This window comes from Dermacentor andersoni, chromosome 8, assembly GCF_023375885.2.
Source record: "Dermacentor andersoni chromosome 8, qqDerAnde1_hic_scaffold, whole genome shotgun sequence".
NCBI lineage: Eukaryota > Metazoa > Arthropoda > Arachnida > Ixodida > Ixodidae > Dermacentor > Dermacentor andersoni.
In genome coordinates, this window is record NC_092821.1 from 17265960 (window position 1) to 17283925 (window position 17966).

A 17966-nucleotide genomic window follows, 5' to 3' on the forward strand; every position below is an offset into this window, starting at 1 on the left:
ATGTGCTCATTGAAATGCGTGTGTTAGGATTTTGAGAACACAAACTTACTTGTGGTAGGAAAGGTTGTTGCTTCCTGGCTGTAGTCTAGTGTCTCAAAATGGGTAAGTGCAAAGCCACGCCGTAACACTTCGGAAGCGATACGTCAACATAAAATGAAGCATACTCATAGGAGGCCTCAAGCATCCTTGCTAGCAGGCCAGCAGATCTGCTTAAAAGTGCTTGAAGACGTTCAGCAATCGTGACAGCTGACGCAGCCTTTCGAAAGAGCGAGAGAACAAAAGAATTCGCAAGTGCCTGTCGTCTGCGAGAAAAGTCTCGCATTTGCAGCGAGCAGGCGTCGTAACAGACGACACTTGTAGCATTCCTCTCAAGGGCGCCACACTTTCTCACAATACAAAATTTTTATTTCAATAAATACTTGATGAGCATTTTTATATAAGTACATGCACGGTTGTTATTGCTGTTGTAAATATAAATAAATTATTATTCTCTGGTGCTAAATGGGAACAGTACTGCACAAGAATGCATACCCTGGTGTGTCCTGGTGTAAACCATAGTAAACCATGCTTCAATCTCAAAGTCATACAAAATTTATGTAACATGTTGTGCATTTTATAAGACACTGGAGAAATAAAATTGGATTTTATGCGATAATGTATGAGTATAGGTTTGTTTACTGCGCCGCAAGCAAACTGCGCTAGTCTTAAGATCGAAGTCAATCCAAAGCCTGTACTTCCCATCATTCCCACGTAGGTTGAGACAACGCTCAGGAGAAGCCTCGTAGACACTAGCGCCAAATTTCCCCTCTAGGGTATTTATTTAGAAACTCTATGCATGCCCCCGATTGGGAAAGAGTTTTCATTATCTCTAAGCGACAGAAATATATGTCACAACATCTGTCTTTTGTTAACGGAAAAGAAGTACCGGAATACAACGAGTTAGGATATTTAGCTATTAACGAACACAAACGCTATGATATTCCAATTTTTCCATCTCAGCATCCAATACACAGTTGCGATAGACTTCGTCCTAACATGTTACAGGTAGGAAGCATACTTCCTGCCACCCAATAAAGAGCACAGAACAGAAACCGACTCGAAGCCACCGAAGCAAGTCATTGTTCATAGTAAGCCTACTCTACCAGCCTCCTACCAGCCTACCCCTGCAGAAAAAAGTACAGTGCCATGGAATGAACTTCGGCACAATCTCGGCTTCTGATCCAAACAATGTGATTTGTGTTGTGGAATGAGCAGTTGCCGAGCTTCCACCTGATGTGCAAGATTAAGCGCGCACACGAGTGACTGGGGTGCTTTCTTCCTGGTGGAAGCATAACATGGCACCCGATCTCACGTTTACAGAAAAAGAAGCCATTCATTGCTTTCAACGCAATAAGGACGTAGCAATTTTTCTGGCAGATAAAGGAAATGCTACGGTTATACTCGACCATAGCACGTACGATGAGAAAATGCTGGACATGCTACAGAATGAAGCAACGTAAACCTCATTAAAGAAGGACCCTACCAGCAGCATCTAGCCCAAGTTACAGAAGGTACTCTCCAGCGCCTTCCCAGTGGTGTCTCCTCAGCATGAGAGGTTGCATTACCGTTTATTGTGCACCAACGGCTTGGCTCCTGCAATATACAGTCTTCCTAAGATTGATAAGCGAGGTGGCTCCTTGTGGCCAATCGTCGACTTCACCAGGTTGCCACTGCAAAGGCTTTCGGGCTAGCTGCACCAAGTGCCACGTCCGCTAGTCGGCAACACCCAGGCCCGTATTCCAAACTCATCAGCGTTTGTTGACAGAGTGTGCAACATCACTGAGCCATGACGACAGAATGGTTTCGTTTGACATCACCCCGTTGTTAACGAACGTTCCTGTCGACTTAACCGTAGCTGCTTGGAAGGAAGCCTTGTCTAAAGACTCCTCCCTCGCAGACAGGACGCCTCTTGATCCATGTGAGGTATGTGAGCTCCTTCATTTTGGTTTGAGCAAGACATACTTCACCTACCATTCAAAGATTTACAAGCATAAGCAAGGGACTGCCTTGGGTGCATCAATATTGGTACAACTATGTATCTCTTGACGGAGGCACTAGAAGGAAAAGTTCTTGCTGACTTCGTGCCCACACCGAAAGCCTTTGTACACTACATCGATGAATGCCTTTGTATTCTTTGCAAGGACGACGTCAACCGGTTTTGGTAACGTCTGAACGCCGTAGAATCAGCCATACAGTTCACCTTCAAGCTAGTAGCAGCAAGTAAACTTCCCTTCCTTGATGTGCTAATATGCCCTTCTGACATCAGCCTGTCGTTTTCTGTTTACCAGAAGACGACACATACGGGTCGCTATCTTGACTTCGCATCATGTAACCCGGTCACTCATAAGACATTGGTGGTTTCGTTCCTCGTGACCTGTGCGACACGCATATGCTCCACTCAAGAAGCAAGGCCACAAGAGCTATAAACTATACGCTGGGAACTATCTGCAAGCTGTTATCCTGCTGCTTTCATAGCCAATGTTCAAAAATGTGTGTTGATCAACAAGCCCAAAGAAAATAGTTTTCCAGAAACACATGATCATCCCGTATGTGCCCTGCATAAGCAAAACGTTGTCCCGCGTCTTTTCAAAATATGACATGCGTGTTGCGCATGTGCCAGCAAACAAGCTATGGAGCCAAGTCGTAAACGTGACAGACTGTGTAGCAGACGACATATTCCCGGGAGTGGTATACAGAACACCTTGCAATGACTGCGCCTTCTCCTGCATCAGGAATTTCACAAGGCGATTGAAAGAACATAAACGCGATGTCGAGAAAAATAGTCATGTGTCGAACACACTGGCAGAACATGTGCACAAGTGTAAACACATGATAAAATGGGACAATGCTTCAATCATTAGGAAAGAAAATAATGTAACCACGAGGCTGCTGCTCGAATCCTTGCATATACAAGCGACAGAAAACACTATCAACGTACATATCAACCGACGGTACCCTGCCCCAAGTTTATCTTCGCTCTCTACATCACTCAATACGCATATAAACTGACTGCGATGCCTTGTCTGTGGCATTATGAACAAGGAACCCATACAAGTTCCAAAATGTCTAATACTGGTAGTCCTGATAAACTGATTTTCCTATCTCATTTTCCTGAAGCCAGTCTAGCCATTCATTACAGCCACGAAGCTTTGTGTGCTTTGTGGTGACCTGCGTCAATAAGCGCAACTTGGCCTGCAAACTATCAGACTCCACATTAAAATAAATTGGTGACATCGTCAAACTAACTGCAGATCACTAATTAAATTACATTTGTCACCTTTCTGGATGCCGCTGCTCGTAACTGGACTGGACTGGAAAACTTATTTATGGTCCTGCAGGGTCCCAGATCGTAAAATACAGCGATTTTGACATTCCCTGTCTTCAGCAGATATACTGTTGGAATTTGGCCTCCGTAGGAAGCATTGGTTGAGTTCCTGAAAAACAACCTTTGCAGTGGATGCAAAAATGAGAATGAAGCGATGACTTGCTTTTCACAACAACTTGCCTTTGATCCCCGGCTTTCCGGGGGCTAAAGCTGGGAAGTAAACAGTTCTTGGAACGTGACAGCAGAGGTCCTCGACCGCCATTATCGTCAAAAACCTACGTGGCATAACCCTGCACTTTAAACAATGACAGGGCAGGTCCAACGGAGTAAAGGTATGTGGCAGACTTGGTGCCCCCCATGATGGTTACACCCCCACTGTGTGCACTATGCTCACCACATCGAACAGGCAGTCTCGCACGCAGACCCACTGGCAGCCATAGCCACCACCAAAACGCTGGGCCTGCCTGCTTTGACATTCGCTACCAAGCTTCTTGCTTTTCGGTGCCCTGCTTTTCATTGAAATAATTCGCCGCTGTCAGTAATAGCGCTGGCTTCGCCTTTGCAATCCTCACCTATCGTTTGGCTTCGAAGCTCGGAAAGCACGACGCATTGCATAGTGCCAGTTCCTGAAATTCAGCTTCGCCTCAATACATCAGTGTTAAACAGTGAAGCATACGCGAATTATTGCGGTGAAGCATACCATGGATGGGAACGGGAAATTCTCAGGAGAACGAAAGTCATGATTTGCTTCATCATTGGGAAATGGGAACGGGAAATTGTCATGGAACACAGTATGCATGCCTTAATTATGCATGTGTACACCAGCCGTCTCCTTAAAACTTATTGTGCGCAACAAGCAGGGGCGATGAATAGAAGAAACACAAGGACGAGCGCTTCCGGCCCTCTTTCTACTTGTCTGAACCACAGCTTAAAAAAGCGCTCGTCCTTGTGTTTCTTCTATTCATCGTCCCTGTTTGTTGCGCACAATAAGTTTTAAGATGAATTTGTTCCAACTAGGCCGACTCACAGTCTTGCAGCCATCTCCTGTCGCAGCACGAGCACCGGTATGCCTAATTAGTGTACAGGCAGCCCGGCTTCAGAGCTATTTCGGACGTGCCTGTGGTGATTTAAGCCTTTAGGAGCTGTAAAGGGCGTGCATTCATTTTTTTGAACTGCCCGATTTTCAGATGTTTTCACGGCCCCTAGGTAGTCTGAAAAATCAGACATTGACTGTATATGCTAGTAAAGTATTTCTCATTATTGTCAAAGAGTTACTTGAATGTGAACATACAAAACTCATTCGTTTCAACTGTCAGCCCTTTAGCAGTGGCACAGTTTAGTCCCCAGAACCAACCTATATACAGCAAGATAAATTCGGGGGTATTACGTGCCAAAACCACACTATGATTATGAGGCACACCACGGCTCAGGACTCCAGATTCATTTTGACCAGCTAGAGATCTTTAATGCACACTAGCACTTTTGCACTTCACCCCCACCAAAATGCAGCTACCGTGGCCGGGATTTGATCCGACGACCTCGTGCTTAGCAGCGCAATGTCATAGCAGATGTAAATGAATTAAAATACGTAAATAAGCAAGAACTAAGTGACATATCTGCAATCACTCTGCATGTGCGAATCTGTCTATTTTAAGCGGTGGAAATGTGTCATTTAGCACCTCTCTAATGTATGACACTATGACATGAAGCTATTTCTCAATCAGCCGAGACATAAACGTACAGTTTGAGGGCTCATGACCACCTACTTTGGCATACAGCAGAGCTGCGGAATGGGCCCGGACTACCACCTTGCGCAAAGCGGCGGCAACTCGAGAACAGTCATGAAAAGCGGCCTGTTTGGTCACCTCTCCTATTTTACCTCCATGGGTGTGACAGTTGCACTGTTCCACAGTTCGGTTTTGGCTTTTTAAGTGAAATTGAGTGGAATTGATTATGTTGCTGAAATTGCGGGAACTAATTTATTAAATGTTCGGAAGCAATTATGGGCTTCTCGAATGACTGGCTTCAAATCTTGCACTAGGATCAATCAGTATGCTGTTGGCAAGTATGCTGTTGGCAAGCTGTTGACCATAGATGCCAACGTGTCCAGTGCCATGAAATGTGAAAAGGCTCAAGAATATTATTGGCACCAATTTGGAAAGGCTCCATCTGGTCTATGCGTGGCCAGCCAGATTCTATTTTCTTGATTTCACTTGTCTGCTAATTCTTTCTTGTTTTTAGTTTTGATTTTATGGATTTTATGTAGTCTTGTGTAAGGACTACATTGCTTTCTTTTTGTGAAGATTTCTTCCCAAGCACTCCCAGACTTTGCTTACTACGGTTGCTACTGCCTTGCTGAATGACTCATTATAAGACAGCACTCGTATAATGAGTCAGCATACATGTATAGCAATTTGTACTCCCACCACAGGTGCTTAAACTACTACACATCATGTGTAAGAGCATCGTTTTGCTTTCAGAAAATGTTTGACTAAAAGGAACTTGACTTGTATATGACCAAACAGTTGGACAGAAAGTAACGAAAGCAGTAGCAGTAATTCCAGAATTAATTGAATCATGAACTGCTTCACTATTGGCTTATTAAACAAATGAATACTTGCTCAGCTAAGGCCACACTCGTCATCTGCTTCCCTCTCATGCCAGCTTACAGACCCGCCGTGGTTGCTCAGTGGCTATGCTGTTGGGCTGCTGAGCAGGAGGTCGCGGGATCAAATCCTGGCCACCGCGGCCGCATTTTGATGGAGGCGAAATGCAAAAAAACACCCGTGTACTTAGATTTAGGTGCACGGTAAAGAACCCGAGGTGGTTGAAATTTGCGTAGTCCTCTACTACGGTGTGCCTCATAATGAGAAAGTGGTTTTGGCACATAAAACCCCAGAATTAAAAAAAAAAAAATGCCAGCTTACAGTCACTATTGCACTCTCGCCTATCAGTTTTTCCATTATAGAACTACACACAATTGCAACTAAGGCAGAAAAATTCTGATAAAGTGTTCCATGAAGCTTTTCACGTTACCACTGCAGTATTGCATAAACTGGCCAGTTAACTTTCCTTGCACAAAAAAAGGTTGGTCATTATAAATATTTTTTGTTAGTCCTTTTAAATTTTATGAAGCGGTTAAAAATTATTGTATTTTGCTTCTGGCAAAGCATATTGTTAAGATGTGTGTTTAGCCTTTGAGGTTATCTTTTCTGTGTTATATTCTTATGGATCCTTTTTGTCTCCGCATGTTGAAAGTTGGTTTACTGAGGAATACCTGTTTTATTGCTTAAAAATGCTTTGTCGCTGTTTCTAAAGTCTAAAACAGCCTCGAATTTTTTTTTTTTTTTTTTGCACAGAAAGTTCTAACCATGATTTTGCAGAGGTTCTGATGAGTAATGGCATTGCCTCCTCTTGTTTATGGCGCAGCGAAAGAGGCGGAGCGGAAGGCCAAGGCAGAAAGCATCAGCAAAGCGCTAGGAAAGAAGACGTGACCGCAGCCATGATCGTTACTCTCAAAACTCACCCTCTTTTTTTAAAGAATATCTTCTGCTGTTATGGAAGACATTGTGATGCTTTTTTGCCATCCTGTCCCTGTATGTCACTCCCCGGTTTTCTTACTGCGCTTTCGTTGTGAAGGTCTCTTTAAAGTGAGTTTCAGAGTAAACTCTGCACAAGTTTGTTTTGCTGAAAGTGCTCACTGCTCAAATTAGCATGAGATAACTTAATATGTCATTGAAATCATGCCGGATTTCACATTTCACATGCATGAGCCTTGATTTGGCATGGCAATCCTAAAGCCTCAGCTCATGATGGGAGCCTTGAACATAACTGCATTCAGCAGCAATGTATCCTAAACAAGACTGAATAACATCACTCAACATGAGTGATTCGTCCATGAGATTTCAGGGACAAATTCTGTAAGTTTGCCAACAATAAATGAGTGACTCAGCCGTTATGCCCTGTGTTCTGTTTATATGCGTAGGGTGTGTCACTGTGATGTTATCAGCACATAAGTGCGAGTTTTTTGTACTTTTTTTGTCAAGTGACGCTTTCTTTGCCTCTTCCTTCAACTTTCCCACAGCTGCTGCTGTCTTGCACGCCACGTCGGTGATGGTTCAGAGTGTGTATATATACATGGAAGGAGCGTGACAGAGAAGAAAGGAGACACGAGAAACTTGTATGACCTTTGCATTGCCTCGAATGTGCACAGTACCCACTGGAGTTCCCTGGGCGCCGCCACATTAGCTTCTTTGCAGCTGTAATTATACATGACCCCCTTAAAAGCATTACAGAAATTGCAGCGCTTAACTTTCTACCAACGTGCAGGTCCTGAGGGAAGCTAGATAGAATGGTTGGGAGGAGGGGGGAGAGGAGGCAGGAATGGGTATAACCGACGCAGTCACGAAATGATGGAATAGCATCCTTGCCACTCTTTGCTTGCAGTTCCCATACCTGAGCGAGGGGGGGGGGGATGAAGAAAAGGTGACCTGAGAAGGCAAGGAAACGCTACTACTAGACACGAGAGTGGTTAAGGGGAAACAGGATAAATTTTAAGTCCAAGGTATGGTATGTTTCTGCTGTTTCTTATGCAGGACACGCAGAAGCAGAGCCGCATTAAAGTGCACCGCAGGGTGTAGGCGACACTATGGATGCAGTCGCATGTCGCATCAGCACTTCTGTGCCCCTGTAGTAGCTTTGCCGCTGTGTCATTGCTCAAGGTCGCGGATGTGATCCCGACCGCGGCAGCCACATTTCAACGGGAGCAAAATAAAAGAAAACGCTCATGCACTTAAATCTAGAGACACGTTAAAAAAACACCATGGTGTCAAAATTAATTTGGAGTCTGCCACTATGGCTTGCCTCATAATCCTATTGTGGTCTTGGCATGTACTGCCCTTTCTGTTACGATCCCTGACGGGATTGACAGTATTGAATAAATAAATAAATAAAATATTTCAATTAAAATTTAATACTTCTGCCACGATGCAGTGTGCCATGTGAGGCAATGACAATGCTCAACCCTCTCAGACGTTATGAAATATGGCGCACTACAGTGCCTCAAGCAAACACCTCTCCCTGCGTGTTCTGTATGCTAGCAGATAAACAGCAGTGGTGCACGCAAGTTAATGTTTAACATTAACTCACCATTCACATGTTGGACTGAACGTCCACGAAATTAAACATTTGCCGTCAACATCACCACTAATTTTCATTAGTCAGCACAAACAGAAAGCTTCTTACATTGATTCCCACAGTGCATGGGATCTGCATAATATTTTTTACGGCAAAGCTCTTAAGGGCTAGTTCCCTCTGGATCATGACTGTGTGTAGGCGCAAAATACTGAAGATAGGGCATTGCCGGGTCGACCTGTGGCGAAGGTGAAAGCAGTTGTTAAGCACTCCATATACATGCACCAATCCCGAAAATAGTGCAATGCCGGGCCGACCTGCAGCGGAGGTGCAGTTTGCCTTACTAGGCCCACATACACAGCTTCGCTGGTCACCCTTCTTCACAGAATAACAGGGCACTGAGTTTTTTTTTTTTTTTTTCATTCAGACACCTGCCATGTTGGCTATGTTGTGCCAGCAACTCATTTAATTAGATGCCTGCAACATGGACCAAAGACCACCTGCCCTTTCCCTTTTACACCTGTCCACTTGGTACGGTTACTGAAGTCGCCTCGTGGAGGGTGCTTGCAACACACCGGAGGCTGTGCCACCTGCCGTAAAACTCGAGCAGGCAACGTCCGCCTATTGTGATCAGTGCGTAAGCACACAAAATTCATGCTATTTCCTCGTTCACTCGGCTTACCACCACACGTTTTGCTCGGTAATGTGCCATTGCAGCAAGCCACACTGCTCGCATAGTCGGAGAAAAACAGACCTGGGCGTGTCTTTCCATGACATACTTTCCGACAGTAGTTTGTGTGACCAGGGGCTCAGGCAATTTCGGGTAAGGATTAAGTGCCACCAAGTTACCGTGTAGTGCTCTGTAGTGACGTGCAGTCAGGACTTCCACACTGTGGACTTCAGGCAAGAACTAAGGAGTGGGTGCTGAAACCAGTGGTCGTGCCCAGTGTTTTGACAGTTTTCGATCAAGTTGGGCCTCACTAGACTGCGACCTTCTGTGCAAGCGTGGAAACTACCGACCCGACCTGCTGGCAGCAAGCTGCACCAGCGGGAGTTACGTAACTCCAGTGGTACAGCGCTGACGTCGAGGTGCCTTGGTATGATATACTATAGTACGGTATGGTTGCGAATGCTACCCCGCGGCGCCAGCTCACAAATATGGCAGGGCCTCCATTCTGATAGCAAGTGACACTGCAGGCTCCCAGTTAGAGGAGGCACTGGTTGTGCTGCTGAGAACGAAGTCACGAATTTAATGCCCAGCTTCCACGGCCGCATTCTGATGGAATGCAAGAAACGCTCGTGTGCCATCCTTTTAAACAGCGCATAAACTTAACCTGAAGCGCTCCACTTTGCCATAACCCACTGTGCAGCTTCAGGATGTTATGCCTGCAATGTCATTTTTAATAATTGTAGCCTCAAAATGGGCCATAATGTTTAAATTTGTCACTCTTTGAAACGGGTCCCTATCCGATTGGTTCTATCAACTGTTGACATTTGTAGATGCGAGTTGAAACTGGATGGGTGTTTGTGCGTGTAGCTGTCACAGTTCAGCCTGTCGACTTCCACCAGCAACTAAACTAAGCATTACCATGCACATACCTGCCAACTCTTCCGAATTTTCCATAATATGTATGAATTTTGAGCAGTCTTACAATTTTACTAATCTTTCTTGAAATTTTACGGAAAACATTTTATTTGCGAAAAAGAAAACATGAAAATGTAGTAAAACTACACCCTGGTACTTTGTGCAGCCACAAGAGGGCAGTACGTATGCATGGTATCTATAGCAAGAGATTGGTGGCGCAACCCACTGCCCCGTTCCAAAGGGGACGCTCATAACATCCATCCATCCATCCATCATCATCAGCAGGTGTGCAAGGTTGTATTGACTTCTGCAGTCTACTAGGGGTGTCACGAATTCATATCCAAAGCTCGATAGCACCTCCGCAAACCTGTTTCCATGCTGTTGCCTTTGTTCGCGCGGGCGCACGAGTGCGAGAGTTTGGACTTGTCAGCTTCATTCACTGCAGTGTTGGCCTCGTCTTTTGTGTGACTAGCTGCCGCGTCGGATGCAGTGCAACTCCAGCCTGTAGCGGCTTCGCAGTGCAATGGCAGGCTCGATGCCCTGACAGTACTTCCAAGCGTTTTTGAAATTGTACATGGCAGAATTTCCGTGCTTCGTGCCATCAAAGAAAGGGGAGAAGTTTGAATTCTGCATCACATGTGCCTGTGATGCGAACATTTCGCATGGCAGCAAGTGTGACATCAAGGTCCACATAGCTTCGAAAAAGCACCAGGATATGTGCAAGCTGCGGACAGCCAGCCTAGCCTAGCGAGTTGTGCACGCAGCGACAACGACCTCGGTGTGATTCGTGCAGAATGCCTCTTCATGGCATTTTTAGTTGAACTCAACATCCTGCTGAGTGTCAGCGATCGTGCCGTACCGCTTTTCCGGAAGACATTCCCCAAGTGCAAAGAAGCGAAATGCTGCGCCTGTGGACGAACAAAGACGTCAGTTGTTCAGGAAATGCCTGCCAACGTGGAGACTTCTTTGCTGGATGCCCTAAAACAGCAAGTGTTTTCGATCTAGATGGCAGTAACAATAGGGATACACAGCTTTACCTTATTGTTGCGGCATATTTTGTTAAAGAAACGAGTAGAGTCGAAAGCCGCCTTCTTTGCCTCAGGACAATCTAAGGGGAAGCGATGGGTCACAAGATTGCAAATCTGGTTCTGGACGAGATGAAGTCTCTGAATATGCCTGTTGGAAACCTGTTGGCTATGTGTTTGGACAATGCCAATGTCATGATCGGCAAGAAAAACAGTGTTTCTACTGTATTCAGAGAGGCTCAACCAGGTTTGGTAGGGGTTGGTTGCCCATGCCATCTCATCAACTTGGCCGCCAAAAGAGGAGCTTCATGTCTACCTGTGAAGGTTGGTGAGGCTTTGGTTGACATTTTTTTTACCTAGAAGAAAGATAGACTGAAAGAGTTCCAAAATATGCATGATACCAAGGTCAGAAAGACGAAGCATTCGCCGACACGACTGTCGTTGGGAAATTGTTTGAAGAGGCTGGTCGACCAGTGGAAACCACAACTCAGCTTTTTTTTTTTTAATCTGAAACAGCAGTGCAACAAGCAGAGCTTGTTTTTGGAGTCAAACCCAATTCCAAAGACTTTGTCACAAACCCCCAAGAACCCTGCGCTGACCCACATCTGAGTATGCGCTGTTGATACCGCGACAGCACAATGGCAGTAGTGTGAACGTGACGCATCTCTAGCACATTGCAATAAAACATGACTGAAGAGAAAATACACAGCTCGATAGTGCATCTAGCATATTTGTGCTGCAAGAGCTACACAAGAGTCTGCAAGAGTCTGCTGCACATCTTCACAAGACTGCTGCAGGCCTCGGGAAAAAGAGCACCGACAGCGATGAACTCTCGCTACAGAGGAAAGGAGCCCATTCTGGACCTCAAGCAAAAGAACTGAAACTGCATACCAAGGATTCTGGGGAAGCCAGCCACATGACCCGTGAGGAGCGCCTGTTTTATTTTTTGTCATCGGAGCTTAACAGGGCATGCTGTCTTTTTCTCCAAAATGTTATACCGCTTTTTGAGAAGGCAAACTGCCTTCTTCAGGCACAGGCTCCTTAGATTCATGTACTGAGGGGCCTCTTGAACTGCCTTTTTGAGGATCTCCTGGCTAATCTGTGTGCCCAGGTGTTTTCAAGGCATGTCATTCATTGCTGGAAGTTGACTATGGAGCTGCTGAGAACCAGAAAGGTGATGAAGACATAGTCATTGGTAGCACAACTTACTCTGTGGTTGAGACTCTGAGCTGCATTGAGAGAAAGCAGTTCTTCTCTGCTGTACATTTGTACTTAATGGCAGCATGCGGTTACATTCGCCACAAATTCCCGCAAGAAGACGTCAATCTCAAGATGGCTGAAGTTGCTCAAGTACAAGCTCTGGAAACTGCTTCATTCAACAATGTGCGTCATTCTATTATGGCGTTCCCTGCTATCCAACCTCAGCAGAGTGGCAAATCAAAAGAAGAAGCAATCGACGCACTTGAAGTCGAGTTTGCCAACTTGCAAGCATATAAGGTTCCAGCCAACATATTGAATGAGCCAATGTGCGACGTGCAGTGGTCGCAATTGGGAAGCGTTCGAAGTGTCGACGGATCACTTAGGTTCCACAGAATTTCAATGGTTATGCTGGGTATTCTCTCCATTCCCAACAGCAATGCTGAATGTGAGAGAATATTGTGCACTGTGAACAAAACTCGTATTTATACTTTTTGTGCGCAAACAAACAGGGACGAAGAATAGGGGCAACACAAGGACGAGCGCTTGTTGGAACATATTCATATTTATACTTTTTGTGCGCAAACAAACAGGGACGAAGAATAGGGGCAATGGTTGAGCGCTCGTCCTTGTGTTGCCCCTATTCTTCAAGCGCTCGTCCTTGTGTTGCCCCTATTCTTCGTCCCTGTTTGTTTGCGCATAAAAAGTATAAATATGAATATGTTCCAACTAGGCCGACTCGCAGTTATGCTTCAAAACTCGTAGTTTCGCTCATCTGTGTGTAAGAAAACACTCGAAAGTCTGCTGATGGTCAAGAAGCACCAGAGTGGTACTTGCTTTCAGCAAACCTACACGGGGAACTTTCTGAAAGAGGCGAAGTCGGCAACAGCAAAATTATTGCAAAAATAAATTGTGCCTCAGTGGAGTTTTCACTCTTTACTCTCCAAGACACAGATTTCACTTGCGATTGTGAAAACGTTAGTAAAAAGCTTGTCGAAAAAGTTAAATCCCTTAAAAAAGTGCTGCCGCCCCCCCCCCCCCCCCCCCTATCCACCACGATAGCTTTACGAATTAAGAATTTCCGAATCTTCAGGTTGGCAGGTATGCCATGCAGCAAGTTAATTTCTTTCTCCTACAGGGCCATGGAAGCTATGCCTGTGTATTCGTATTTTCTATTTATTTATCTACTTATTTATTTGAATTTGTTGTCTTGTGGACACATCATCAAGCTCCGCTAAATGGGCTATGCAGTGGAGTCAGAGTAGCGTTCTGCCATCCTGTGCTGTCGTGAGTGCTTTGCCTACACATTCAAAATCAAAAAGGGGGCTGACAGATAGAGTAGCCCACATGGTATAAAGGTTATAAATAGGCATAAAGTGCCTCGGAAAGGCTGGCCAACATTTTGCTAGGAGGACATGTCATCATCAAAGGCGGCCTCGTCATCATTAGCTTTCCTGCTGAGCAGCCATATGATTGCCGCACTGTGGTGCATATAATGTTCTGAGCGAAATGAACAGTAAATGCCAACTTAAAGCTATTCAATCCTTTCTTGGGCACTGGCAAATGCTGCCAATTTTTCGTTGCTCTCATCACATGCACCATGGAGTTGCAACACGTGTAACACCACTGCTGCCGCTCTTTGTCAAAGTTCAGCATAAATGTCCAGCTCAGTTATGATCCTGAACGGTGCATTGTGCAGAAACCAGCAATGTAGCAGCAGATTCTCTGGTACACATACAAAGTCCATATCACTGGCAGATATCGAGCAGGGAAGTGCTATGATGGAATATTCTTGCTCAAACCATGGCTCTTCTTTTACAGTGAAAACCATTGCGTATTGACACGTGTACTTGTCTTCATCGGGCGACACGTTTCACCGCCTAACAAATGTTATCGCACAGTGCAGGACGCGCTTGCATGTGTCGGAAGTTTCTGGAATGTTATCGATGATTCCATGCACTGTCTGTGACCGAACCTTGTGTAATCTGATTGCATGTGTGCGCCATGCGATTAATGCAAAACTTTGTGGAAGGCGCGCAGGTCCCAGCGATTAGTCTGGAACATTCGACGATTGATGTATAAAAGCCGACGCGCTTGACCCGGTGATCAGATTTCGACGACCGCCGATTGTGTTCACAGCTACCGTTGTTCTTTGAGTATAGCCTGTTTTGAGGGCACAAGTTCGCCCAATAAAACTCTTGTTTCGTTAATCACAGTTTTGCTGCCTTTTTAACCGTCACTACCACATGACATCTGGTGGAGGTGCTAGTGCATTCATGTACCGAACGCCCCCGCAAAGCGGCGATCCAAGCCCGAAGCCCGGGGACAAAACCAACATCGCCCAAGACCAGCGTGCTAGCCGCAGGCTGCAAGGACTGCCCCCAGAGCACGGACTTCTACCTGAGACGACAAAGAAGATTGTAGTCAAAACAACCCCAATGGCTGTCCCAGCGTCCCCCGTTATTCTACAACAACCTCGGGACCCACCGACCTTCCATGGAGCAACGACTGAAGACCCGAAATCCTTGCTGGAGACCTACGAACGAATCGCGACTTTCAACAGCTGGGACTCCGACGACAAGCAGCGGCACGTATGCTTTGCCTTAGAAGACGCCGCCAGAACGTGGTTTGAGAACCGGGAGTCCACCTTGACAACATGGGACCTGTTCCGTAGCGGCTTCCTGCGTACCTTTACGAGCATCGTGCGCAAGGAAAGGGCCAAAGCCATGCTGGACGCCCGAGTGCAGCTACCTAACGAGAATGTTGCCATATTCACTGAAGAAACGAATCGTCTGTGCCGCCACGCCAACCCGGATATGCCCGAGGAAAAGAAAGTCCGCCTTCTCATGCGTGGTGTAAAGGAAGAACTTTTCGGCGCAATGATACGAAGCCCACCGAAGACTGTAGAAGAGTTTCTTCACGAGGCCACCAGCATCGAGAAGACACTCGAAATGCGGAACCGGCAATTCAACCGCCACACGAACTCTACCAACAACACAGGAATTCAATCGCTGGCCACCAACGATCTGCGTGACACTATCAGAGCAGTCATACGGGAAGAGCTGCAGAAGTTGTACCCTAGGTCGCAGCCTCAAGTAGCCTCAATCGCCGAAATCGTCAAAGATGAGCTTGAGCGATCCCTTGGAGTTCCTGAGGTGCAACCAGAATCACGGCAGCCCCAGCCGGAAGCGATGACCTATGCCGCCGTCGCCCGCCGCCAAGGCCCCACTGCACGACCGCGCCAGGGACCTTTAACGCCACAATTCCGTCCACCGCCGCCGCCGCCGCCAGCATGCCCGCCCGTCGCCCAGCGCCGCTACGCGAGGAAGACAGACATTTGGCGCATTCCTGACCACCGCCCATTCTGCTACCACTGCGGAGAAGCGGGTCACATATATCGTCGATGCCCATGCCGGGAAATGGGACTGCGAGTGTTCGCTGTTAATGCGCCGCGACCACAGCTTGGCGAACGACCTCGTGATATCGCCGACTACCTCGCCGCCACTCAGTGGAGCCCTCGACGACCGTCCCGTTCGCCGTCACCAGGCCGCTACCTGTCACCGCAGCGCCGACCATAGACTGGCCCAGCCCGGGGCTGGTCTGCGAGCCCATTTCCGGAAAACTAAAAGCAGCAACCAATGGAGGTGCGGTTGCTGTTCGTCAAACTGACGAAGATCCTCCGCCGCCGCCGAAGACGCTGAAAAACTATCTCAACGACATAATGACACGCCATTGTCCCGACGAAGTCAGGAAGCAAAGACTACGCCCGCGAAAGACGACCTCACAACGCCACATACCAGCCACAGGTCGACGCGACGCAGCCGTGATCTCACCTCAAGACCTAACTGTAACGCAAGACAAAGAACCATCGACCTCGACGTGCTTCTCGACGGCCACGCAGTTACCGCCTCAGTCGATACAGGGGCCGTAATGAGTGGACACATCGCTGCCCAGTTGAAGAAAGTTAAAACTGCATGGGAAGGCCCTCAAATTCGGACCGCTGGCGGACACCTCATCACGCCGACTGGAATCTGCACGGCAAGAATTATCATTCATGACCGGACTTACCCTGCACCTTCGTTATCCTCCAACAGTGTTCACGAGACGTCATTCTTGGCATGTACTTCCTGAACCAACACGGCGCAATCATCAACCTGAAGTCGAAGCCAATAACGCTGTTGGAAGATCGAGCGATACGACCGGAGAGCTCTCGTATTCACCATGCCTTAAGCGTGCTCGAAAGTCAAGTCAGCATCCCACCTCGCTCCAGCATTGTCATTTCCATCGGCACCAAAACACCTGCCGACGTAGAAGGCGTCATCGAGGGTGACCAATGTCTACTGCTAGACTGTGAAATTTAAATCACAAGAGGAATCGCTCGACTGCATGGAGGGAAAACTGAAGTGTTACTGACAAACTTCAGCCAGGACTTCAAGCACATCAACAAGGGCACGACGATCGCGTACATCGAGGAAATTCTGGAAGCCAGTAATGCGTTTGTCCTCTCGGAGTCCACCGCATCTACCCAACGACCATGGTTCCCGAACCAGACTACGACATTAATCCAAGTCTCTCCATGATTAAGCAACAACAGCTCAAAAGTCTGCTCCGGCGATACAAAGGCTGCTTTTCAACGTCATCGAGGATTCGACAAACACCAGTCGCCAAGCATCGCATAGTGCGCTCGACCACTCCGCCAGAGCCCTTACCAAGTTTCGCCGTGAGAACGTGAAGCTATAAGAGAACAAGTCGACAAAATGCGACATCATCCAGCCGTCGAAAAGGCCGTGGGCATCCCCTGTTGTCTTAGTGAAGAAAAAGGAGGGAACCTTACGTTTCTGCGTCGACTATAGTCGACTGAACAAGATCACGAAGAAGGACGTATACCCCCTACCACGAATAGACGACGCATTAGATCGGCTCTGCAACGCAAAATACTTCTCGTCGATGGATCTCAAGTCTGGCTACTGGCAAATAGAAGTCGACGAGATATCGCGAAAAGACCGCCTTCATCACACCAGACGGCCTATACGAATTCAAGGTCATGCCATTCGGACTGTGCCCGTTGCCTGCAACGTTCCAGCGCGTCATGGACACGGTGTTAGCAGAATTGAAGTGGCAGACCTGTCTTGTTTACTTGGAGGACGTCGTCGTCTTCACCTGAAATTTCTACGATCACCTTAGGCGGCTTGCGACAGTACTAGAGGCCATCAAGTCATCAGCGCTCACTCTGAAGCCAGAAAAGTGCCGCTTCGCTTACGGTGAGCTTCTGTTCCTAGGCCACATCATCAGCAAGTCTGGAGTCCGCCCTGACACGTAGAAGACAGCTGCCACCGCAAAGTTCCCGCAGCCCATCGACAAGAAGGTAGTGCGTAGATTTCTTGGCATGTGTGCCGACTACAGGTGATTTGTCAAGGACTTTTCACGCATCGCTGAGCCGCTGACACAGCTAACTAAATGTGACGTCGAGTTCAAGTGGGAAACACCGCAGGCCGATGCATTTCAAGAACTCAAACGATGCATGTAGTCGCCGCCCGTACTTGTGCACTTCGACAAGGACGCTGATACCGAAATCCACACTGACGCCAGTAGCCTAGGCCTCGGTGCCGTCCTAGTCCGGAGAAGATGGACATGAACACGTGATAGCTTACGCTAGCTGGTC

At 47.0% G+C, this 17966-nt stretch overlaps 1 protein-coding gene across 1 annotated transcript in view; it reads left to right on the forward strand.

Annotated features, from left to right (window-relative positions):
- LOC126526737 (uncharacterized) overlaps positions 1-7322 on the forward strand; it is an 85007-nt gene extending 77685 nt beyond the window's left edge. The window contains exon 6 of the mRNA XM_050174601.2: positions 6794-7322. Coding sequence (XP_050030558.1) covers positions 6794-6858 — 65 coding nt within the window. The 3' untranslated portion in view covers positions 6859-7322. The remainder of the gene's footprint in view (positions 1-6793) is intronic.
- Positions 7323-17966: the final 10644 nt, after the last annotated feature.